Below are 26391 nucleotides of genomic sequence, written 5' to 3' on the forward strand. Positions count from 1 at the left end.
CACGCTGGTCCAAGCCAGGTCCTGAGCAGTACCTCAGCCGCTGTTCATACTTAAGGACAACTCTTGAAATCTGAAATCGCATTCCCAGCTGCAGCAAGGAATGCAGGCAGGACGTTTCCAGAATCATGTGTTTTGGGTTTAAATGTTGGCCGCTGTGACCACTGCTGAGGCCAAGGGGAGAAGGGAGTGGTCATGACAACAGGCACTGAGATGCTCTAGGAACGTCTGCCCTACTGGGCTTTCCTCCATTAAAAGGCTACATATGGGCTCGAGACGCCTATCCCTTTAGTCCACACCCAGGGACGTTCACCAGGAAGTACTATCAACATCTGCACAGACTGCCCAGTGACAGAGCGATGTGGCCTTCCCGCTCCCCTGAGCAAGGTCCTGGCGGTCAGGGTGCTGACAGCTGTTTCTCTGGACTGAAATATAATCTACGTACAATAAAATCCACCCTTCACAGGGATACAGTTAGACGAGTTCAGATGCATGTAAGCCGTGTATACCGTATCAAGGTACAGAAACTTCCATCTCCCTGCCTTGTCCCCCGTGCCCTCCTGCAGTCAGCCTCTGCCCCACACAGCCCCGGCAGCCACTGATCTGATTGGCGTCCCTTGTGGGGGCAAAGGTCAGGCCGCCCCAAGCCAGGCCACTGTGGCATGAAGATTATTTTGAGTTAAAAAGCAAGCAAACCCCAACAGATTCAGGAAAAGCTCTTTACCTCCCCCCCCCCCCGCCCCCCACTGCCTAAAAAGGATCTGGATTGAGGACCTGCTCCAGGAAGAAAGCTATCGTATGCCACAGATAACGTTATTCTGTGAGCTAGGCGTGGTGGACAGAGAAGGGCCCAGGAAGGCCTGTCTGATCAAAGTTCTCTCTGTCCCATTGTTTCCTGGCGGCTCGGCAAACATTTGTCCACCAAACATTGACTCTTTTTCATTTACCTGTGAATTACATTCCTTCCCTTTGAAGCCCCAGACCCCTACCCCTTCTCCTTAGTTCAGGATGACAGACATACCTCGCTTTGCCTGTCTTCGGAATATGCCACGTCTGTGTGGATTCCCCAAGTGTACAAACTAAATTTTTTCTTCTTCTGTTAATCTGCCTCATGTCAATTTGATTCTTAGTCCAGCCAGAAGGACCTTGAAGGGCACAGGAAATTCTTCCTCCCCAACACCCTTTACCAAGACGTCCGGGATAAATGGAACCACCCGGCATGTGGCCTGGCCTTTGAGCCGGTTCCATGTTATTGTCTAGGTCAGTAGTTTATTCCTTTTTACTACCAAGAGCTGTTCTATCGTGTGGAGACACTGCCATGTACTTGCTTGCCCTTTCGTCCTGTTGAAGGACACTGGGGTTGTTTTCAGTTTGGGGCAATTACAAATAAAGAAGCTATAAAGATTCCTGGGCGGGTCAAACACTTAAGAGTGGGAATGTTATACGATAAGCACACATCCAACTTTGTAAGAAATCGCCAAACCGTGACCCAAGTGGCTGCACATTTCGCCTCCCAGCTGCAGGGTATGAGGGTTGCGACTGCTCTGTGCTCTCCCTGGCACTTGGCGCCGCGTCGGGTTCATTTTTGGAATATTTTACCATTTTGTTTGTACGTGGCAGTTGTCTCACTGTGATTTTAATTTGCACTTTCCTAACGTCTAATGATGCTGACAGCCTTTTCTCGCTCCTGTCTGCCGCCCATATGTCTTCTTTGATAGAGTGTGCTCTCTTTGTTTCAATACATTAAAAAAATTGAGGTATAATGCTGACTGGTTTTTGAAGTGCAAGAAAAGTTAATTTGCAAATATGTGACACAGCGATCGTATGATAAAGTGAGGACATACACGGTTAGCTATTTTTGCTTTACCAGTTTTGTAGTTTAAAAGTTTCTCTCTTGCTTTCTTCTTTTTTTTATAGTTTTTTTTTTTTAATGTTTTTATTCATTTTTGAGAGACAGAGACAGAGCACAAGCAGGGGAGGGGCAGAGAGAGGGAGACACAGAATCTGAAGCAGGCTCTAGGCTCCGAGCTGTCAGCACAGAGCCCGATATGGGGCTCGAACTCATGAACCGTGAGATCGTGACTTGAGCTGAAGTTGGTCGCTTAACCGACTGAGCCACCCAGGTGCCCCTCTCTCTTGCTTTTCAAAACACTGGTTTATGGGGTGCCTGTGTGGCTCAGTCAGTTAAGCGGCCCACTTCGGCTCAGGTCATGATCTCGCAGTCTGTGAGTTCAAGCCCCGCGTCGGGCTCTGTGCTGACAGCTCAGAGCCTGGAGCCTGTTTCAGATTCTGTGTCTCCCTCTCTCTGACCCTCCCCCGTTCATGCTCTCTCTCTGTCTCAAAAATAAATAAATGTTAAAAAAAAAAAATAAAAAACAAAACAAAACAAAACAAAACAAAACAAAACACTGGTTTGTTTTGAGATAGCCAAATGGCAGATAACTTTATGTAGAAATTTAAAAACTAAACAAGATTTCTTCCAAACCTTATTATCAGTTGATTTATTCACAGAAAGCCCAGTAGGGTCTGAGGCCACCTATGTTCCTAAGTTCCTCTAAATTCAGGCTCACCCCCTCAGACACCAAAACACTAAAGGCAGACACTCACCACACATGTCCCTGGGTGCAGGGCTGGGACACCCCCCTTCCTCAGGGGCTGCCCAGCCAAGGGGAGGGGCGAGAGGTGGGGAAGGTCTACTGGAGGCAACATCCAAACCAAATTTTCAAGGACCAGTAGGACGCTGGCCAGGTTAAAGGCAAGGAGAGGAGGAGAGGGACACATCTGGAGAGAGAGAACAGTATGGGCGACAAGCTCCGCCAGCAAGGAGACCCAGGGGTGCTGGCCATGAGGCATGGAACATGGAACACAGAACGCAAGGGAACGACTGGCCATTTCGATGGGGGGTTGGGTGCAGCTGGGGGTGGGGGAATCAGATGGTGAGAAATCTCGAGGGTCAGGCGTTCATCCTGGAAGGTGCCACGCTCAGGGGCTGGGCGGGGGGCTCGAGGGGGAGGGGGGGCGGTTTCAGGAGTGCGAAGCTTCCAGAGGAGGGTGCGAGCGTAACCTCCTCAGGCTGGGGCCTCAGCAGTGGGGACAGAGAACGGAAAGGCAGGACAAGGGACCGCTCTGTCCTCCAGGTGGCAGGTGGGGGCAGGATCCCAGTGGCCAGGCACCTGGCCGGGGGCAGGGGGGACTGTAATTCATGCAGGTTGGGCTGGGAAAGAGCAGAACCACCACCTTTCTAGAGTCCTCCAGAAGCCACTCTCCTGCCCCCACTCCTCCTAGGGGGCCACACTCCTCCCCACCACCAAGCTCGCTGTCCTCCGGGGAATCAGAATCACTCCATCCTCTCTCCACCCACAACTCCCTACCCTGAGGCCTGGAGGGAGCCCCTAGCAGTCAGCCCACCTCTCCCTTTCTGTAAGTCTGACTCCAGTCGTTCCTCGGGTTTCCCTCCACCCCAGGGGCTGAGAATCCAGCGTCAGACACACCTTTGGGTTTATAGTCAGCTAAGGCGAGTCTGGGGCTGGAGGTGCAGTGATCCCTGTGCAGAAACATCTGGGTAATCGGGAATCAGAACAGAGACAGTGGGCTCTGTCCAAACCCCAGCAGGTTTATAATTACAGGGGCGCCGGGAGGGACTGTTTAGACAGGTCGCACCAGCTCCTCGTTTATCCTCTGGGTGGAAACAGTCCGGAACTGCCTTTCACAAGGACGCTGCACAACCCCTGCTTCTCTGACTTTAGAGCCAACTTATCCGGACCAATCCCCTTCTGTGGAGCACGGTGGCCAAAGGCAACAGGAAAGCTGGAGGATTTGGAAGCAGCCCAGTGAGACCGCCAGGCTCCCAGGCGGGTGACAGGGCGAGCGAAGGCAAACCCGCAGCTCCTCGGAGCCCCCCCACCTGTCGGCCTCCCAGTGCCAGGGCCGGGCCCCAGTACAGGCTCAGCTACCATCACCTATGCTAACCACAGGCCACTGGGTCAGAGGAACCTACAAGGTACCACGCACTGGTCATCTCAAGTACACCTTCCATTTTATTCTTTGTACCCTCCTCTTTGGCTGCTGACCACCAGACCCACCACAGACAGATTACCTGTTACAGCCTAAGTCCCAGAGTGAAACCAATGGCCCAAGTGAGAACGGAGCCAGGCAGGGCCGCCCCAAAGCCCACACTCTCCTACCCTGAGCTGCCTTGGCTTCCTCCTGCCCGTGGCTCATCTCAACACTACCAACGCTCCCAATGGACTTGGGGCCGCCCAGGAGCCCCAGTGAGGTTGTGGCTGCCTCACTGCCGACTCGATGCACAACAGAGTGAGGGAGTGGCAGCCTGTGCCCCAAAACACCCTGCCCTCCCCAGCCAGTTCCTGTGTCCATGCCCCCAGACAGCTTTACTTCCTGCCGTCCCGAGCTGTGCAGGCCAGACCTGCAGCGCACAGGACGCCAACCCCCAAATACCGTGCGTCTCACACTGTGCCCTAAGAGGGTGTGGACCTCCTCATGCACCACTCTTCCCCCACTGCCTTCCACGGGGTCTGCCACACAGCTGGCACTCAGCAAGAATGTAAGATAGGACCAGAAAGTGACTACAAGAAAATACAGGTGACTTTGGGCTGGGCAAGATCCTTAAAATTTCAAAAGTCAAAGCTGTGCGCTTACACGCATGCGTGTGTATGTCTATGAATAATACATCTTTTTTGCATCAAAAATTAAGGATTTCTGTTCAGAAGCCAACACCACGGACAAAGTTAACAGACCACAAACACTGTTTCCCAATCTGCTACGTCTAAATTGACAACACGCTAAACTGGAATATCCCAGTAAGTCCTATATACCAACATGAAAAAGGCCCCGAGGGAAGTCAGGCAAAAGGTATGAACAGGCAACTTCAGAGAGAAGCAAAGTCCAAGGGGCTGACGGCAGCGAGGCGCTCACACTCGTGTGATTGGGGAAATGCCCACGATCTGAAGGCTCTTCACCTGACAGACTGGCAAACCCCAGAGAGTGGGAACTGACAAGCGTGGGGCGGGGGGGGGCATACGGCATACGGGACCCTTACTGTATACACTGGGGGAAGGTAGCCTGAGGCAGGCCTGAGAACAACCAGGCAGTAATTAAGTCATTAAGCAGACACATGCCCTGTGAGGACCTGGCAATTTTGTTCCTGAGTCATCCCCACAGAAATGTTCTCTTGGGCTGTGGGCACACAGGAGTCTTCACCCTGGGGAATGCGTGGGTGAATGGGGGGCGGGGGGAGCTGTGGCACACCAAGGCGGAGGCAAGCGGCGGGCAAAGTGCAGGCCTGGGGTACAGACCTTGCGACCTGCACGGACCTCACGAACAGAAGGGAACAGAACGGCAACGGTGGGCAGCATGACAGCCTCGGTGTGAATTAAAAACAGCCGCACACAAAGCAAGGCTATCAAGTTTACGAGAACCCGGGCTAACACAAGCCACGACACTAGAGAAGGGAAGGGACTAGCGTCAAAGGCAGGGAGAGAGATGGTGAAGGATGTGGGTGTTGGGTCGCATCCCACCTACCAGTCCCAGCGGTCTGATGAGGCGCAGCTTGTCTTCCCCGGGGAGGCTTCCCTGAGACCAGCTGTCCCTGCAGGACCACCAAGGGGGAGCACCTGTAGCGCCTGCACTCGCAGACAGGTGGGGCCAATTCCCCACCACAGGCTCCTGCTTGCTGGTCCACGTGGGGGCCACGAGAGCCCTTCCAAACACTGTCCCCATGGCCTGCAGCCGCAGCTCGACCCACACGGGTCACGATCGTGCGTGTTCGCCGCCTCCCTGCCCCAGCTGGACTGCAAGCCGCTGGCCACGGGCATCACAATGAGTGCTTCTCAGCAGCAGCAGCAGCATCATAAAAGAGCATGTCAACGCTGTGCCAGGCAGTGTAAAACAGCTCTGCATGTGTCCCCTCCTGTGACAATCCTCAGCAGTGGATACCATTAGTGTTTCCATTTTATAGAAAAGGAAACTGGGGTCTAAAGAGGCAGAGTCACCCACGATCGTGCAGCCAGAAAAAGGAAGAGCCCGCCTTCCAGAACCTTCCTCGGGCTGAGAAGAGAGAGAGTAAAGCCAAGACTTAACGAGTCAATGTCAAGTGACGTGTGTGTCTCCAACCAGCCTTATGGGTCCCAGGGAAGGCCACAGACAGAGTTCAAGACAGAGAAGTAACGTACGGGCCCCGTTCCTGATTCCACTGTGTGCCACTGAGGCTCATCAGGAACCCCAAATCTGTAAACTACTGAGACCGCTTGCCGAAGATGACCTCGATTTCACGCCCAGAAGGCTTATTATGCCCTTTAACCTGGGACACTGAAGGCCCAGGCACCACAACTGCTCCTTGCACATCCTGGAAAGGCAGGTTCAAGGGCGAACCAGCCGTGCGGAGCTGACCGGACAGAAGGAAAAGCCCTTGGTGTTGTCCCTCCCTCCCGGCAAGTCCGTGGAATCAGAGTCAAATGTTTTCTCCAAAGGTGATAAAGTACACGGGAGAGGCTCCGGGACATTCTGAAAGACAAGGATGAAAAATGACCCTGTTGGGATTCCTTAACTACAGGCCTGCAGATGGTGGGGAGATTGGCTGAATGAGCTTCTGTTACCTGGTTTGAGTCCCCCAGCCCCCAGCCCTCTCCGACGTGGCCGCCTCTCAGGAGGGAGAGGCAAAGACCTGGGCCTGCCCCGAAATAAATGGCCTTGTGTGGGTCTCTCTCCCCACGTTTCTATTCCTTCAGCTGTAAGGCAGAAGTAGAACTGATTCTGTAAGGACTAATCACACTGGGCTAGGGTGGGTTTACGGTACGGGCCGGGTTTCTTCCCGGTCGGGTGCACTCTTAGCCCGGCTCAGGCATCGCTGGACAAGACCGGGCCATTTCCGCAGGTTGTCCATGGGGGCATAGGATCAGATGACCTGCAAGGGTCCTTCTCAATTAGAGGATTTCTCATGGAAGGGTCTGTCAACGCTACCAGCTGGCCGGCTGCCCCTGAAGCCCTCATAACTCAATTTCTCACAGCCTGGTGCCACCCTCTTGCCACACACCGATGTGTCATCAACACCTAACTGCGCCAAGAACTGTGGGAGGGACGAGGGATACAAACTTCTGTGGTCCCTACCTTCCTGGGGTTTGTGGTCAGATAAATAACACAATTACAGACGGTGACAAGTTCTGGAAGGAATGCCCTGGGTCATCGGAGTTGCCTGAAGGAAAGGGTGTCTGTGGCAAGAGCGAAGAGAATTCTGAGGGGCAAGGCTGCTTTCTGAAGGCTCGAGGCAGGATATCAAGGCCCCACGGAGCATGAGCCACACGAGACGCCACCCCCTCGGGGAAACTGCCCCCCCCCCCCCCAGCTCACCCTCCCTCGTTACTCCCGTATGACACATGTAGCTACAAGCCCAAATGCGGTAACACAGTGGGTTCCGAGGCAAGGACCGTGCCTTTATTCTCCGTCCTCCAGGCCAGGCCCACAGAGGGCACCCCGTAAGATCCCCTCAATGCCCGAATGCCGCTGGAGCGGGAGGGACGGCAAAGTTGCTAAGCACTCAGCTGGACGCACGGGCAATGAAGCAACCCGTGATCCTTTATTTACCAAGGTCTTAATCCAGTGAGCCATTCCAGCTCTCCTCACAAAACTAAAAGGAATGGACTGTTGGAGCACCACCAGAGAGTACCTCCAGGGATGACGGATGTCACTAACACTCGTGCCGACCTGGAAAGAGCCGTTTAAGCAGAAAGCAGCAGAGAGCCCCGCGGCTGCTTCACTCATGCTGACGAGGCTTTCCTTCAAACCCAGGATCCGAGTTAGTTCGGCCCCAGGTCTACCCGTGCCCCAGGCAGGCCGGGAGCGCTCCAGGCCTGGGCCTTGGGGTGTCGCCACTTCCCCACCCACGTGCCTGGTGGGGCGCACGTCATTTGCCACATCCCGCACACAGAGGCAGGGGGGCCCCACGGTGCCAGCGCAGAGCCTCCTGTCTCAGCCTAGCCCAGGCCCTACTCTGAACCCCCCTTTCCGAACGGGGTCACCATCGACTTCAGGGTTGTGCAATCTGCTGGGCGCCTGAAAGCACCAGGGAGCGCGGACTCGCTCTGGAAAACCCTCGAGTCTGTGCCCGCTTGCAAGCTGTGCTCTGGCGCCCCTCGTTCTACGGGGCTCCACCTGACTTCTCCCGCTGCCTTCCAGCTGGGCTCGCCCACCATCTGGGCTCCCAACTCACCCTGCACTGGAACCAGAGGATCTAGGAGTTCCCCACCTTGGTGCTCCCCTGAACCGGCCCTAACCTCACCGGGCTCCGCCTCCTCACCTGGCGGGGCTCCGGGAGCCCGATCTGTGCTCTGGCTGCCTCTGACCCAGCGCCAGTCCCGTCTCACTCCGGGGCCTCACTCCGGTCCCGGATCCGGTTTTCAGCTCTCGCTCCCCATGTTGACCGGCCCTGCCTGGAACCGTGCTCACCAAGTAGGAGGGTGAAGAAATGAGGCTCCTTACCCTGCCAAGGCACCCTGTGCCGCTCGACAATTTCAAAGCACAAATCCCAGCCTTCAGCACCGTGGAAGATCAACTGCTTACCGATCTTTAAATGTCCCAAATGACGAACGAAAAAAAAGAAGACCCAGAATCCCAGAAGTCCCGGTTCTCAGGTCTAACTCCGAAGGCAGAACACATCGTGTCGAGAGGAAGGATGCGTTTAAACAAAGTTACTTCAGAGCTGACCTCCTCCTAGGGTGGCCAGCTAGGTTCACTGTGCTCTGCGCCCTCAGCATGCGATGCTCAGCGTCAGCAAAGGCCCGGCGACACCCATGGACTTGTCCCGAGCACAGCACACGCCCCACCTGCAAGCCATCACCCCCAAGACTCCACCCTGGCGCTCACACATGCTCACCCTTCAGCCGAGTGCCCGGGAAACAGCACGAGGACACGGCTGCCCAGTGACTAGGTCACTACCCTCCCTGAGTCTCCCTCACCCCAGGCAGGCGCTGGGCGAGGGGCACCCCACTGCCGTAAGAGCTGCCGCTAACCTGGATGGTGAGCCGGGTCTTGCCAGGTGCGTCAGCCAGGGCTCGTTGGCAGCTGTTGTCGGAAGCTCTAACCGTGAAAGGGGGCAGGGACAGTTAGAGAGCTGACAGCAGGTGAACCCTTGGGGCACAAAGCCAAATTACCTTGGGGGGGGGGGGGAGACTGCCAGACTGGAAAGGTGAGAATAGCACTTCCTCCAGGCGGTGCCCCCTTCCTTCCAGGCCCAGCCCCTCCCCAAATCCCGCTTCCACAGTCCCCCCACCCCTCCCTGGTCCCCTGCCTCAGAATTCCTGGTTCTACCTTCATGATTCCTGGAACCACCCCACACAACACACACACACACACACACACACACACGGGCTGCCTCACCCTAACTCCAGGCCTGGGCCCCTCAGCTCCAGCCCCAAACGTCTGCATACAAATGTCTCCATGGAGCTAAGCCAGCACGGCCTAATTGAGCATTCAAGAGCCCACCAGCTCTAAAATTGGGTAATTCTATTTATTTACTGAGTAGAAAGGGAAAATGTTGTATCTTACATGGCTTAAACAAGTTGCTTTCACATCACTGAGATCAAACGAGAGAATAATTTATCTTCAGAGGACACGCTTGACGGCAAAGCACCTTGAGTGTTCGATTCTCTCAAGGAACGGCTCCTTACGTGCAGTTTGGACGGGGGGTGGGGTGGGGGGGGGGGGGGGGGACAAGCCCGTTCCCGTGTACACAACATGCACGTGCAGGGCCGAGAAGCGGGTGAGCGAGGAGGCCACACTCCCCGGGGCTCGGGAATCACGGCCGGGCCCTGTGGAGGCTGACTATAATCCCCGCAAGCACCCCGAGGAGGAGAGGCCCGCCTAGGAACCCGGGCAGGCTGTCTCTCTATTCTGAGCCCGAGGGTCACACGCTCGCGAACAGTGGCGCCAGGGTCCGCCCAGACAGGACTCAACCGTCTTCACGCTGAAGCAGAAGCATTAAGTGTGTGGCGCTCGGAGCAAAGGGACACTTCTCTCCCGTAAGCGGCTCCCGGGAGGCTGAGAGCTGGGGCGAGAGAGCAGTTCCAGAGGCAGGCGCCTGGGCCCAAACCCCGGCTCCGCCACCGACTACTTCCGGGAAGCCGGGCATCCGCCAACCACCCGAGCCTGGCTTTCTCCACCTGCAAAGTGGAGATGACCATCTCAGAAGGCAGTCGTAAGAACCGAGAACACCCACAAAGCCAGAGCAGGGGCCTGGCACAGAGCACGTGTGCATTAAATGCTAGCCGTCATCACTGTTTTTCATTTCTAAACTTCTCGTTGTCGGTTAACGTTCCTTTTAACACGTTCTGCTAAAAGTACACGGACCATAAGCACATAGCTTATGCGCACACAGCTGGGTGACTTAGCAGCGAGTACGCACCCACGCGTGGGACACGGGGGCAGGGGGACAAAAGTCCCTGCTCGCCCAGAGCCACCTCTAACACAGCCCTGGTGAGCCCACTCGGGGTGGGGGGAGGGGAGCCTCTTCCGCATCCTCACAGCGTTTGCTCTGGACCATTTAAAAGGTCCTCGTGTCTGTTTTATTCATGCCGTGTCCCCAAGGCCTGGCACGGGGCCTGGCACGTGGCAGCGCTCTACAATTGTTCACCGAAAGACTGATTTCTGCCCACTATGGTGGTTATTTGCACACATATTTTAATTCCGAATATTTCACGCAAGCTTATGAGCAGAGCAGGTCTTACCACCCAGCATCAAACCCCTTCCTTTCTCTGACTTACCCATGCATCCAGTCGACGATCATTCAGCGTGTCAGGCACCGTGCTAAGTCCCCGGCACCCAGGCGTGAGAATTGGAGGATCGAGAATCGAGTCGTCGCCCCCAGGTTCTCAGAGCCCAGAGGGAGACGCACACGGGGAGACTACACACTGGATGGGCCTGCGGGAAGGCCGCCTGAGCCCCGCCAGAAGGGGTCGGGGAAGGCTGCCTCGAGAAGGAGCTGGAAGGAAACGGAGATCAGGCTGGAGGAAAGACCACGAGCAAGGCAGGCAGCGCCCTGTGGACAGGAGCCTGGGGGCGCTCCGTTTAGCTGGAGCCCAGGGCAGTGCCGCTCAGGAAGGACCAGGTGGTTCAGCAGCTGCCAGCACGGGCTTAGGTCTTAGTTATGCTAACGAGTGTGGCTCCAGTGTGGAGGGGATGCACAAAACAGAAGCTTCCCACCCCCAGGGCAAGGAATCGCACAGGTTTGCTTTTCCGGACGAGCCGCCCTGGCTTCAGGCTAGAGAACAGACTGAACACGGCACAGGGGAGGCCAGGGCCCTGACCCTCCATCGTGACGCAGCAGGTACTGGTTTGCCTGAAAGAAGGAATGAATTAGAAACTTTAGGGAAATGACGGCCTGCCACCAGCCTGCCGGCAGCTAGGCCTGAGCACGGCGGGATTACGACAAAGGCGATGCACCCACGGACAGGCCGTCACGCGGAGGAGAACTCCGTCCAGGCCTGCGTACGTCAGGGCGGTGGCCGGAGAGCGAGTGGAATAGGTCACTGCCACAGAGCACCAAGGTTGTTGTCTCCATGTGCCTCGTGCCTCCGCTCACCGTCCGCCTGCTGCCCTGTGACTGCCCGACGTGGCAAACGTTGGCTCCGGGGCCTCAAGACCGTGGACTCAGCCCAGGGTCTGGACCACGGCGGCCGCCATCAGGCTCTGCGGAAGCCACGGACACAGGGCACTGGCATCTTCTGAGTATGTTGCCTACGAAACTCGTCTAGAGGGACGGGAGAAGCGCACCCCGTTCCACGCGGACAACTTTCCAGGCCAAACGGCGCTGCGTGTGGAGACGCCCGCAAGTGATACCCCGTCCCCACAGTCCGAGAGGAGGCTGCAGGGGGAGGTTTCTGTGAAGGAGGCACCTGCCGACTCTTCGGGGGCCAAGGTTCCCAGAACATGTTACAGCAAGACACTTCTGTCCTCTTCACCCCCCAAATACTCTTCTCCTCCGAGGCTCTTGGCGCCCACAGAGCGCGCGGTACGGGTCAGCCCCAGCCTGGCTTCTCCGGGGAGATGTGAGCTCTAAGCGCACATATGGCCGGCGGCTGAGCAGAACCCCTGCCTCGGGGATGAGGCGGATTCAGAGCCCAGTTTCTGAAGTCAGCAGTAGGCCCTCCCAGCCCGGCCACCAAGGGGTCCTCGGAGACCCGGGCAGCAGCAGGCCTGCAGGTGACAAACCCGCCATTTTGTGTGCGGAGCCCCCGAAGACAGAGGAGGCCGGGCTCTCCTAGGAAGCACTGGTGACACTTGAAAAGCCCCACAACTCGCAGCCGAGGCTCTCAGTGCACCGGCCCCAGAGTCAAAGAGAAGACCCGGGAGCAGGGCCTAGAAGCGGCGGACACGGTGGGAGGGCCCTCGGGCTTCTGGAGCGAGCCAGAGCCAGAGCCAGAAGACGTGCCAGAGGTAACCGAGCCCCCCTACCCCTGCCGGGAAGCCTGTGGGGAGGGGACGTGCCAGGCTCCAACTTGCCGAAGAAGCCGCCCGCTGCTTGCTGAACAGCCCCCCACCCCCGGCCCCAACCTACCCAATCCCACGTGACTTCCCGCCTCCAAAGAGTTCACGGTCTTCAGCCCTCTGCAAGGCCCTGCTCATTCCGGCCTCCAGACTTTGCTCCAACCCAGAAGCCTGCCCCATCTCCCTGCTCCCGACTCAAAGCCCAGCCCCACCCACCCCACACACCTTCCCTGGTGATTGCAGCCAGCAGGCTCTCCTCCTCCGAACGCGACGCCCAGAGGCAGACTGCTGCTTGGTCCCACGGCCCTCAGACCCCATGGAGACCAGCATCCGTTCTCCACCCAGAGCCTTCCCCGCGGGGCCCCTCTTGTCTAAATGGCTCACTCTGTGTTGGGTGATACACAAAATGTCCCCTCCAAATACCCACAAGCACTTCCATTTGATATTAGTTCCCGTGGGTGATCTGTCCTCCCACAGATCAGGACCTGTTCGCTCATCTAGCAAACATGTGAGTGCGGAGTGAGTACCAATCCCGCTCGTCCTCCAAAGCACCTTTCCTGCCCCCCCCCCCAGGGGGAGCCCCACTTTCCGCCGCTCTCCAGCCAGTCTTCCGGCAGCCCACGCAGTGATCTGTCTAGTGTCGGTCTCTTCCCACGGGAGCTTACCTCCAAAGGTCACAGCCAAAGGCTCCCGGGGGGCGGGGTCATGTCCCTCCTGTGCAGGCACATGGCCAGCATGCAGAAAAGGTTTCTGGAATGACCCACTCCAGTGAGTACCTTTCAGCCGAAAGGAGCAAGACTGAGCATGAGGACTTCTCCACCTCGAGACCACCAGGCTGTGTTGAGATTCGTACAGGTCTGTGGCCACATCGGCGAGAAGACACCTTTCGTGGGCAAGAGCGGCCTTGCTGGCAGCTTGGAGAGATGCGCAGCTGGCCGCAAGCACCGACGCCACTCAGAGCCCGACGGGGCGGGTTCACCCTGAGTGACGTCATGCTCCTCCCTTCAGCAAAAACCCATCCCGGAGGAGGAGGAGGTGGGCAGCATGGAGTTATACAAGCTGAAAAGTGATTTCAGAGACAGCATCACAAGGTGAGCCAACCCTGCCTAGAAAATAAATCGTTGGCCTTAGCATTCCTCGGGCAAAAGATGTTCTTGGCCGTGGATGTTATCGCAGCTAAGAATTTAACAGGGAGGCTGAGAGCTTCAATCAGCGACAGGACCTGTTAAAGCCACTCGATTTAATATATGCTGACACTATATACTGGCAACTTTAACCTTTTTTTTTTTAAAGTAGCAGCTGAAGGCTTCTGCAGTAGCCCTATATGTAGATCCCTGATGTCTCCAGAGCAGTTTCAGCCACCGACTGGGAACTCAAACGATGCCGCCAAACGCACCTTGCGGGAACAGGTGATGTGCTGTGTGCGTGCTGACCCCCAGCTCCCACACCGGAGGGACAGAGCTCCCCGCCAGCACTTGTCCTGAAGCCCCCTTTCCACACGCTCATTCCTGGAACCCTCACGACAATACTGGGATATAGGTACCATTTTTACCCCCATCTTACGGATTGGGCAACTGAGGCAAAGAAAAATTAGTAACTTGCCCCAAGCGCCCCACCCTCCACCCCTATGCAGTTAGTGACGAACCAGGAGTCGAGCCTAGGCCGCACCTCTGAACCGGTCCCGGTGCCTCTCCTGGCCTATGGCTCACAAGGCCCAGCCCGCTGTGTGTGCCGACCTCTCTCGGCACCGTCATCCAGCTCAAGGCAGGTGCTGATTAGTACCAGACGGTAATGTCACCACAGTTACAAAACAAAAAGTCTCCCCACAGCTAAAGGATTCTGTCTAGTTTGGGTTCAGGGTCGAAACTAATGAGGACCTGCGTCTCCACCAGACACACCCGGTCTCACTGGAGCTCACGGGAGGGCTCCGCACAGCCATCGCTGGCTGGCCGTGAGCTGGCAAGGCCAGTCTCCCTCCTGGGGGCGAGTGAGACCCGTCTGCCCGTGAACCTGAACCTGCACGGGGGGCAGTCCTGAATTCCAGCGCTGTCCCGGAGGCACCTCCAGACCGTATTCTGTAACTGCCTGTTCCAACACAGCTTCACATAGTCCACCACGGACACCCCACAACCCCCACGGCGTGAGGACATTCCTAACAACGCCAGGAAGCCACTGCTGTGGCGGCCGGACTCAACTGTGACTCTGTCGTCACCCTGTCACTCTTAGGGCCTTCTGAGGAATGTTTCCTGAGGCAGGTGTACCTCTCTGGCTACTGAAATTTGGGCTCTGGCCTGGATACCCACCAGGGAGGCTGAGGGGTAAGGACTCGGACCGTCCCATTTCCCAATGGAGTCTCACATGACCTAGCACGTAGTAGCTGCTCATGAAACACAGACTTTTCATAAGATGAAGTATTCAGCTAAAAGTCAATAATGACCTTTTGGCCAACACATAGGAAAGAAAAGTGTTAACAGAACTCTGAGTTCCTTGCTCACGTTTTTTAACACTGGGCACCTGTGATCACTGTCTCTACTAGACAATAATATCAGATGGTGTTTGTTCTCAGACAAAACGATACACCTACTCAATCTCCGTTTATAAAACTAATTCGTCCAAGTCCCCAGCAAACCCCAGCGCTTCCTCCTTGTATCTCATGCCACTCGAGCCTCTGTTGCCTGGAAAGCACCCACATGGGTGCTGACGTCTGTATTCTCACTTCATCCTGCAGCTTCCCCGAAGGCCAGTATCCTCTATTTTTTTAAGTTTATTTATATATTTTGAGAGAGAGAGAGAGAGAGAGAGAGAGAGCGAGCGCGCGCGCACACAGAGGTGACTGTGTGCCCGCCAGTGGGGAAGGGGCAGAAAGAGAGGGAGAACGAGAATCCCAAGCAGGCTCCACATTGTCTGACATGGGGCTCGAACCCACACACTATGAGATCATGACCTGAGCCAAAATCAAGAGCTGGACACCTGACTGACTGAGCCACCCAGGCGCCCCTTACCCCCCCTTTAGAGATGAAGATTCTGAGGCTCTTATCAGTCAAGCCACTTGCCCGAAATCACAGCCAGCGATGGCACAGTCGGGAACAGAACCCAGATCTTTCTAACTGCAAAGCCGGTGCTCTCTCCACTAAGCCCACTGCTGCCTGGAAAGTTCCAGGGGTTTTGCCCCAAGAACAAAAATGGACTTTCCTTTAAGCAGCAGGCAGAAAAAAGTAAATGGGCTCAGGAAGAGTGACTTCCAGAGAAAACAAAACTCCCTCCCCACCCCCCCCACCACCTCCACAAAATTTCTAATCGGGGAAGGAGTTCCTCACGGGCCTAGACTCACGGGAAGATGCTCTGACAGCTCAAGGGCGGTTTGCTCGGCCCCCTGGACAGCCTGCACTGTCCCAGCATGGTGTCACATCACCGCCGTCCATTTTTCCACACACGACTCAGAAGCCACGCGGCCTCTCGGGCCAAGCCCCACAACGAGCATACACAGAGCCAAGTCACAACACGGCTAAGCACGAAAACGAAGATCCGAGAACGGACAGGCGCTAAGACCCTGACAAACGCTGCTTTATCAGTCCTTCCTGGCAAGGTCAGCTCACCACCTGCACTGACAGCCAAGTCACCCCTGCCGCCACCTGGATCTGACCCCGAAGACAGGGCCTATCTGGGGTATGCTCATCTCCTCCCCAGTTCCGGCCAGGAGAAGCCAGGCCCGTCAGGCACCATCGGCCTGCTCTCCGCACACGTGAGGAAGCAAGCGTGGGCATTACCTCCCAGAAGCTATCGCTGGACACTTCCACTCCAACGGAGTCGTCGTAAGCGACAGACATCTCTTCGGACAGTGAGGGAGCAGCGGCCAATGCTTAACGCAGAGGTCAACTTCAGATGCTCAAAATCCGTAGACAAACCTGTCAAAGAAAAAGCACATCATTGTAGTTTTTAAATTCTTTTTTTTTTAATTTTTTTTTTAACATTTATTTATTTTTGAGACAGAGAGAGAGAGAGAGAGCATGAACAGGGGAGGGTCAGAGAAAGAGGGAGACACAGAATCTGAAACAGGCTCCAGGCTCTGAGCTGTCAGCACAGAGCCCAACGCGGGGCTTGAATCCACGGACCGCGAGATCATGACCTGAGCTGAAGTCGGACGCTTAACCGACTGAGCCACCCAGGCGCCCCTTAAATTCTTAAGGTAAGAAGCAAGTCACGGCCATCACACGACTTCCATATCCATTACTGCCTTAGTACAGAGCAGTCTCAAACGTTCCCTTTAGGTGAGAGAAAATCAATAAACACACACATATGCATGTGTTATATGCCCGTGCGCGTGTGTATTTCGTATTAACAAGTGAACCTTCTCAACACCTTACTGAAGAGCTCAAAGAGCTTTCTGGAGAACGGTTCGTGTTCTTAGACCAACAGATTGATAACCTTACTAAACAAGCTTCCTCGTCGCTTGGAGAAGGAGAGCACGTGTGCGGAGAACAGCGAAAGCAGGCAGAATTCCTGCATCTCTGGACTCGCCCTGCCCCAGCCTGTGCCACCCACCGGGCAGGACTAGGCCCTGCAGTCAGACATGAGAGGAAGTCATCCGCCTTGGACACCTGACTCCACCCCCAGGCTCCCCCATGTTTCACTGTCTTGGGCAGTGTGTCCCCAGCCACTGTGTTGGGCAATGTCACCTCAGCCACTGAGGCCCCAGATCAGACCAGTTTATTCTGATACCATCAGTGTGAAGGTCAGCTAGAGTAAAGACAAACAGGCGAAAGTGACCACTTCTGGGTCATGAGGCGGTGTTCTAAACCCAGGCAAGGGTAAAGGCGTGATTAACCCCCTGCTAGAGGGAGGTGCCACGATGCTCACGAGCACAGACCACAGCGATGCATGACCCGTCCACGGCCACATGAGACTCGCTGGCTTCTTGGTGAAAAGTTGACTCCGCCCTCCTTCCCATCACCCTGTGTCCAGATCACACAGCCAGAGTTCTGGAACTTCCCCTCACGACCAGAGTCAGGAGTCCAAAGCTTCAGCTTCGCTCGGGGAGGGACCAGGCAGGATGGGGTGGATGCAGGGTGACCCACACTGCTAAGCCTCCAAGGTACAAGACTTTGTTCTGGACCCTTTTCCATATGCTACCGCATTTAATTCTTACAACCCCCGAAGCAACAATCCAGAAGCGTGGTAAGGAACAGGAACACGGGCTCTAGAGTCAGGCTACCTGGGCTCTAATCCCAGACCTGTTACTCACTAGCTGGGCAGTAGTTGGCAAGTTACCCAACCTCTCTGTGCCTCAACAGCCTTATCTGATTATGGGACATACATCACAGAATTACAGTGAGGGTGAAATGAGGCCAGACACACAGAGGCAAACAGTACTGTGGTCCGTAGTGAGCGCTATGGACACAGTAAATTACAATGTAACGTCATTAGATAGTAATAATTACCACTATCGTTACTTTTGTCTCCACTTTATAGTTGAGAGAACTGATGCTCAGGGAGGGGAGGTTAAGTAACTTGCCTACGGTCACCCAAGTCATGAATGGCGGAGACAAACATTTGACAAGTTTGCTACGGTAATGTTCTCTCCATCGCACCAAGATGTTTTCCAAGAACGATCTGAAGTTTGAATAAATCTGGTGTCCTATAACCTAAGATCTAGTGGCTATTAAAAAGGCTTCATGAGGGGCGCCAGGGTGGCTCAGTCGGTTAAGCATCCGACTTCGGCTCAGGTCATGATCTCGTGGTCCGTGAGTTCGAGTCCCGCGTCGGGCTCTGTGCTGACACCTCGGAGCCTGGAGCCTGTTTCGGATTCTGTGTCTCCCTCTCTCTCTGCCCCTCCCCCGTTCATGCTGTCTCTCCTTGTCTCAAAAATAAACATTAAATATATATATATATTAAAAAAAAAAAGGCTTCATGTGATGGATGTCACAGCTTCTGAAGATGAACACAGCACTTGTACAGCCAATAAATTCAAAGAGCGGATGATGGTACTTCAAAGCCAAGTGCGCCAAGTTCACGCACGCTACAGCCAGGCGGTTGCCCGGGCGCCACGTGCACACACTTCCTGACAGCGTGCCGGCTGGACCTCGCTCCAACATCACAGGGCAGCGTGTCATTTTAACTCCAGGGTATCAGAAAGGCCGACCGTCTTCTCTGGCTGGGCCCTGGTGCCACGTCCCACAGCACCCCCCATCTATGCAATCGTGTGCTCTTGGCCCGGGCCCTCCTGGGAGCACGCCGGCCCATGTTTGCAGTGGCAGAAAGTCTTCTACCCGGGCCAGCCGTCTCTGCTCCAGGCTCCTCAGGAAATATCTGGGCTTTGGGCTCAGGCAAGTCTCAAAGTGGTCCGATCCGGCCGCTGGCTAGGCTGCCTGGCCAGCTCCGGGAACAGCTGCAGGGAGGAGCTGCAGGGATCTGGACGGAGAAGCAACTCGATACCTGAAGAGCTCAGCCGGAGGGACTCAGACTCGGCTGGGGTTCAGCCATGGTGTAGACGTAAACGGACGGTCGGTTCTGCCTGAGATTTATTAAGAGCCTATTAAGTGCTGGGAGCCAAGAAGAGGTTGCCACTGGGCTCACAGCACAAAAAGACACACTTACTTGACTTCTAGGGGCCAGAACCTGAATCGCCAAGTAACAAAACCAGGCAACACTGGATGGAGTTGCAAGGGCTTCAGAGAGGAGGCCTGCTCTGAGCTGACCAGCAGGAACAAGGCGAGTCCAGCTTTCCTCGCCCGAGCCCCACACTGGCAACGTGGTGATGCTCCCTCACTCCAGGGTCCTGAGCCCACCCTGGCACTGCACTAGCCCACTGCGACAGTCCCCAGGTGACAGCGGTCCCAGCGCCAAGCTGACCCCTGGCCTCAAGGACAGAGCTTTTGACATTTCACGATGAAGTATGATGTCTACTATGCGATATTTTAAAATATCATTTTTTAGGTTAGAAAGTTCCTTTCCACTGTAATTCTTCTAAGAGCTGTGATCACAAATGGATGTTTACGTTAAGACTGGCTTTCTTTTTCCTTAAATGTTTGGCAGAATTTGTCAGTGAAGTCTCCTGGGCCTGAAGTTTTCTTTAAGCACTTCTCATCATACATTCTAGTTAAAAGGCAGAAGACTATTCATGTATTTTCTATTTCTTTGTGTGATTTTGTAAAGTTGTGGTTTTATAGGGAATCCAGGCGACTTTTTTTCAAATTTATTGGCATAAAATTGCTCATATTATTCCTCCTATGATCACTTTAAAGACTGAGGGAACTGTAGTAGCGTCCCTCTTTTCATTGTTGGCATTAGGTTTTTGTGCCTTTTCTCTTGATCAGTCTCATCAGAGATTTATCAGTTTTCATTTTTATTTTTCAAAGACTCAGCTTTTAGCTTGCTTTCTTTCAGCTGTCTACTGAGTATCTGTCTTCCTTTTCCTTGATCTCTTCCCTTTATTAATTTCCTTCCTTCTACCATTTTTGGCTTCAGGTTGTTCTTTTTCGGACTCCGGATATGGAAGTGCAGCTTATAAGCTTTCTTTCCTCTTTTCTCACATATGCATTTAAAACTATGTATTTCTCTCCAAGTATAATTTTAGCTATTCCACAACCTCATTTATTTTTTGTAATAGTCCCATGAGGCAGGTATCTTTATTCCCTTTTCACAGATGAGAAACTGAAGGTCAAGTAAACTGTTTAAGGTGATAAATGGTGATAAATGGTGAGATTATGACTCAAGGCGAGGTTCTGTGGCTCTAAAATGCCAAGTTCTTCCTTTTACAGTTTGTTACATATAATTAGCTGTTTGTGGGTATTATACTATGAAAATACCAAGAAAGTAGGAGTGCTTTCCTCCATGGGGTGTAAGAAAAGCTGCAAAGGGACTGGCAGGCAGATGGGCTCTGCTCCTGTGGGCTAGAGAAGGGCTTCCTATCTATAAGTGGAGAAGGTGGTCAAAATGGCTCAAGGGAGACCAGGGAATCTCATTTCCCGGGAAATCCGTGACGGGTGATTTTACAAAACAGATTTTGCAAAAGCAGAATCAGCTCCCAGCCTTCAGGGCTCACATAAGAAATGTTCTCCTGACCAACAGAGAGATTCGTTTTTTTACCACCAGAATGTGACCGGCGCCACGACTCAACAAGGCACAACGATCAGCCACTCCTCCTGGCCCAAATGACCTCCTGAGTCACACCAGCCATACCCAGGCCCAGAGATGGTCTGGAAGGGACTGGAAGAAAGGCGCCCAGAAAGTATCACGTGGCCCCGTGACGCCAGGGTCATGTGTCAATTTAAAATTGGAAAGAGGGGAAGACCTGCCATTATCGGCTATTCTTGGTGAGCCTCATTCATTCATTCATTCGTTCGTTCATTCAACAAAGATCTAAGTTTCAAGAACTGAGCTTATTAGTGCCGGGAACGCAAACGGCCCATGAGCTAGACCTTGGTTTCTTTTAAATGAAACTGAAAACAACTAAACTGGACTAGAACAATGGGAAAATTAGGGAAGATCCAAATGTTAAATCTGTCAAATGCAAGCAGAAGAAATATTCTTTGCCTTTACAGAGCTGTAAATAAAGTGAAATTGGTAATGAATGCTTGATGGCAATCAAAATAAAGTCTCATAATGTCTGTCCTACAAATTTACACGAGACAAGAAAAAGCGATAATACCCGATGTTAAGGGGTCTCAGTGTACCAATCGGCTTGGGTATCCTTTTTTATTTTTATTTTTTTAGCTGCATTTGCAGCTTCGGAAAACAAAAAGAACACACGTTTTCGCAGAGAACTCAGAGGAGAGTCCGGCAGAGAAAGGAAAGGCAGGAAGAAGGGTCAGCCACCGCTGCAGCGCCCACACACAGCACAGGGCCTGCTCCTCCCAGTGTGTTTCCCAGCATCACTTCGTTGTGGGGGTGGACGCGTGTGTGAGCGCCTAGAGCTGCAGACAAGCAACTCTAAGGTAAGAGGAGAGGCCCCAGGACACAGCCCGTGCTCTAAGGAACATGAGATTCCTGAACAAAAACCCCTAATGTCCAGCCCGACACCGGTGCTCCCTTCCAGGGTGGACGCTCACCCGAGCACGCGCCCTCCTGAGCGGGAACCAGCTGCAGACCAGGCCACGCCCAGGGAAACCAAGGCCACCAGAAGGAACCGGAAGAACTGGCTAATGCTACCACACAGGTGTTCAATAACTATCTAAGGACTGAATGATACCCCCAAAGTAGGCTCTCTCGGCCGAGGTTGGCCACGCTTGTGTCAAATCAAAAGGCGAGGACTCAACCCGGCCCCTGTGACTCCACGCAGCCCGACCGCAGCAGGACACCGGTCGTCCAGCCAGAGTCGTCCCCAGCTCTGGAGACCCCGTGTGGATGGGAGGCCGCTCCCTCAGAAAGGGCGCCTGAGTCTCAGGGCTGTCGCGATAGCCTGATCGAGGCTATCGAGGCTAGTCTGATACTGACACCCGAAGCATCCCCAGTGGTCCTCGGCCTGTCAGGGAATATCGCTCAGATTTTTTGTTCACACGCAAGCGTCCCTAGCCGTAAAAATGAATCTGGTTTTAGCACACCTGGGCTGAAGAAACATGGAAGTCAGGGCAACTGAGGCCTCTGAGGACAACGAGAGAACCGCAAGCCCGTTCCTCCAAAAGGAGATGGGTCAGGCGAATTTCCTGGTTCCGCCTCCTTCCTTCTTTCAGGGTCCTGAGCCAACCTAAGCCACGACTAAGCTTGAGGATGTGCTACAGAACACACTGACCTCTGAGGCCAAAGGGTACCGAATACCTCCCGAAGTAGGTTTACTGATGCCAAAAGCATATAGTGTGTATTTATTTATTAATTGGGTGCTTCTCAAGGGGAAGGGGAAGGTCCCGGGGAGGCAGCGGGTATCTCAGCTCCGACTCTGTGGACTCAAGTCGTCGTCCCCTGTGAGAGCCCCATCTGTCCTCTAAGGCGGGGACACCACTGGCGCCCTGACCTCCCGAGGTATGAGGAGGCTCAGGGGAGGTAACAGACGCGGGAGAACTCTGGAAAAGCGCAAGGCGACAAAGGAGTCAGTGCCGCTCTTTCCGAGGACGGGACGGAAGCGAGCGTGTCTTCGGTATATGCCACCCTGTCCAGCACCCAGCAGGGACTGATCACTTCTTCCTGAAGCAACTGAACCGTGATACTCCGCCGTAAGCTCGGAACAAACGCTGCACGCGCCCCCCGCCCGGTCTACCCCCTGGGGTACGCTATGTGCCGAAGTCACCACAACAGGCTTTCACGGTCCAGCCCAGTGACAGGAAAATGCCAACTGAATGTCAAACAACGGATTCCGAAACGAACCTCTGGGACGAGGTAGCGTATGCTCAGTTATTCTTGACTCCTTCCCATCACAATGGGAAAGACGAAGAGAAGACAATATGTTCCCCATGTATTTCCTCGAACCGTCTTTCTTTCCCCCAAATCACAACAAAGCAGCTGGTTCAAAAGAGGCACACACACGTCTCCCTCCCTCCCCACAAGGGCCCACGGAGCAGGCACGAAGACACGCGTAACACCCGTAACCCCGCAACGTCACAGCAGCAGGCTAGAGGACGCGCTAGAAACTAGCAGACAGGTCTGGGCCAGAAGAAAACCAGCCCAAACGCCAGGGTGGGAATGAGCCTTCCCAGGGTAGGAGTGCCAAGCCCAGGGCCGAGAAATGCCAAGGGAGGGGGGCCCTGAGGGGCAATCACAGGAATTTTTAAAACTGCATTTGTGACCAGCAAGCCTAGACTCCCTTCAGGGAGGCCTGCCTGGGAACCCAGAACAAGTTCCTACACATCCTGTTCTTTTTTCATAAACATGAACTGATAACCAAGGGAAGGACCAATGGCAGAAGAGCCACGAAATAAACAATGATGAAATAAAAACCCAAACCATGAAAAGACCAAGATCAACAGGACAACTTTCATTTGGAGCTGATCTCTAGGGAAAACACAGATACTTCAGGGAACGAGACAGAAACCCGAAGGAACTCTGATAAGACTTCTCCAAGAAAGTCAAGGCTTGCTGTAAACAGGAACAGGCTGCTATGAAAAAGGAGCAATCAAGAAATAAGATTTGTTTTCTTGATTTTTAGGAACCTTATTACCAAAATTAACATTTTGATGGATAGTCTGTATAACAGAATGACGAGACTATGGCTGAAGCTAGTTGACTTCGTGGATGATAAGACCACAGGCATTTCCTATTACATAAAACAGGAGAGAGAGAGACGTGAGCAGGAGGCTGGTTAAGGGACAGGAGGTCCTACAGGCTGGGAGGGGCCAGGAGTCCCAGCACGTTGCTCACTTACCCCTCACGTCTAGCACCCCCAGTGTTGCACGTCAAAGGTGCTCAGCAAAGACCTGAGTACGAGAGGAACAGGTTTACAGCCTTCCCCTCCTCTCTTTCCAAGGTCCCTGGGAGGAAGGTGGCTCTGCGGCAGTGACCTGTGGGTCGTCAGTGCAGTCCAAGGCAGGATCCCCTTGGAGACCCTAAGATTCCAGCTGCTCAAGAGGCAGGGACAGTGTGCTTCTGTCTGAGACCTTGTCTGTCCCCCAAAGGTATATCAGCAGCGAGCTCACGACTCAAAAGCAAGGAAGTCCTTGTAAAAGGTTTTACAGTGTAAAAATGTACAAGGGTAAAGTGTAAAGGTGTACAGATCATCACCCCCTCTCCTCCCCACCCTCCTGAAATGCATATCCGTGGCCCTCCTCACGTCTCCTGGGCGCACAGTAGGCCCTCGATAGGCCCTCAATAGATATTAACTGAGTGCACGTGCTAAGAAGCACTTGACGAAGATCTGGGAATCTGGAACCCAGGAACGACTGAGGCAGGGGGAATGCTTCCAGATCTCTGGCTTCCAGGGACTTCTGCCACTGATGTATGTAAACACTGGTGAGTCAGAGCCACTCCTAAGACGGTAGGCGGTCTCAGAGGTTAATGGAGGTGGCCGAGGGTGCCCTTGGCCCAGGCTGGGAACCGGCATAACCTTCTTCCCCTCTGGGCCTGATAACAGGTATCAGGTAAACAAAAAATACAAATTACAGAGGTACATCTAGCTTGCTCGAAATGCCCTTAATCTGCTCTAAAAAGGAAAAAGAGAACGGGTCATTAGGCCGAAAAGCTATTACTATAAAGCAAGCACAGTCGGAGTGAAGGTGCCATGTTTCATCTCCCCTGAGAGTCGGCCTGGCGGGGACGGGGAAGAAAGCCCCCTGCGGTCCTCCGTAACCCGGAAGGAAGGCGTCGTCGCCGCTGCCTCCCACCCCACACTGGCCTGCCCCGTGCTGCCCTGCAGGCCTCTCAGCAAGAGCACACGCCAGACCTAGGTCGGTTTCTTCGTTATCCACGGTGGGAAATTCTTCACTCACTGCAGAGTGACCACAATTTCTCCCAAGCCACTATCTGGCCCGGAGTGAGGGGAGATTCATTCCCTGCGGGGCAGATTTACCCATTCATGCCACGAGCTGATGTGTGCATACGTACCGTGTGTCAGGCACAGCGGCTAGGTCCCCAGGATGCAGCGGTGAATGCGACGGACACGGTCCCGGCCCCTGGAGCCGACACCCTAACAGGACACACTGGCATGCAGTGAAGTACAAACGGCTGTACTGTGAGGGCACGCGACGGACAGGAGAGAGGCTTTTCCAGAAGAGCGAGGGCAGCAGCAAAGGCCCCACGAGTGCCGGGCCTGTTCCAGCACCCAGCACGGTGGGAGCCCACGCGCGTGCCCGAGGCAGCACTGAGGTCGGCGGGGATGGCCTGGCACCACTCGTGAGCTGCATGGAACGCAGATCCCTCCGTCTGAGCGACCGGTTCAGACTTCGAGCCTCAAGTGCCCCTAAGACGCGCTCTCGGAGAGCAAGCGATGTGAATGCCCGGTCATCTCAGATCTGTCCTCGTGTGTTGTCACATGCCTCTCAACGCGTGGTGTATTTCACAAAAGAGGAACATCTGGCCTTTTACCCAACTATCTCCTCTAAAGCTTTATCCTACAGATAAATTCACCCAAGAGGCAAACGCAGGTCACTATGGTGTTATTTTTAATAGCAACAGAAAGAAAGAAAAAAAAAAAAAATCCTGAAAACCCCTGACTGTCCGTCAAGAATCAAAGATGCCAGTACAGGGGTGCCTGGGTGGCTCAGTCGGTTGAGCGTCCCACTTTGGCTCAGGTCATGATCTCGGGGTTCATGAGTTCGGGCCCCACATCAGGCTCACTGCTGTCAGCACAGAGCCCCCTTTGGCCTCTCTGTCTCTGTCTCTCTCTCTCTGCCCCTCCCCGGCTCATATTCTCATTCTCTCTCTCTCTCTCTCTCTCTCCCTCTCTCTCTCTCTCTCTCTCTCTCACACACACACACACACACACACAAATGAGTAAACATTAAAAAAAAAAAAAAAGATGCCAGTAGAACAGAGGAGGAGGGAGGGGACAGAGTGTACAGACATGAGAGATACCCCACACATCAATCGGAACAGTGGGTGTCGCATGGCAGACAGAGTCCGAGCCCACTGGTATTACAAAACAATCAGGCGTCCACCAAAGCGCACCCACGCACACAGAGTCCCAGTGAGGTCTCTGACTTCTCTAGGGGGTGCCTTGGGGCCGGGAAGGGACTTTGCGGTTTTCCCCCCAACCTTCTAAGCGATTTGAAAATTCTGACTATGGGCAGGTAACACTCTTAGAGTAGAAAAACTAGTTAATAAAAACACGCCCTTTTGTTTCATTAACAGCCTGTGTCGGAACGAAGGCCAGTCCCCTCTGTACCGCGCGGCTGCCCCGCATCTTTGAGAGAAAAGAGGTCCACGTGCACCCCGAGGACTGACCGCCCCTCCTCACCCACCCCAGCCCTGCCCACCGGGTGTCCAAGTCCACCACCACCTCTCCCTGCGACGACGGAGGGCACCTCCTGGAGGGTATCC

At 54.2% G+C, this 26391-nt stretch overlaps 1 protein-coding gene across 2 annotated transcripts in view; it reads right to left on the reverse strand.

The window, feature by feature from the left end:
* PACSIN2 (protein kinase C and casein kinase substrate in neurons 2) overlaps window positions 1-26391 on the reverse strand; it is a 134311-nt gene that overhangs the window by 22857 nt on the left and 85063 nt on the right. The window contains exon 2 of one of the 2 annotated variants that reach the window (XM_049627585.1): window positions 16260-16397. In XM_049627585.1, coding sequence (XP_049483542.1) covers window positions 16260-16319 — 60 coding nt within the window. In that variant the 5' untranslated portion in view covers window positions 16320-16397. Of the gene's footprint in view, window positions 1-5538; window positions 5805-16259; window positions 16398-26391 lie in introns of those variants that run through there. The other variant, XM_049627584.1, reaches the window with a different exon arrangement.

The sequence above is a fragment of the Panthera uncia genome, chromosome B4 (assembly GCF_023721935.1).
Source record: "Panthera uncia isolate 11264 chromosome B4, Puncia_PCG_1.0, whole genome shotgun sequence".
NCBI classification, from domain to species: Eukaryota; Metazoa; Chordata; class Mammalia; order Carnivora; family Felidae; genus Panthera; species Panthera uncia.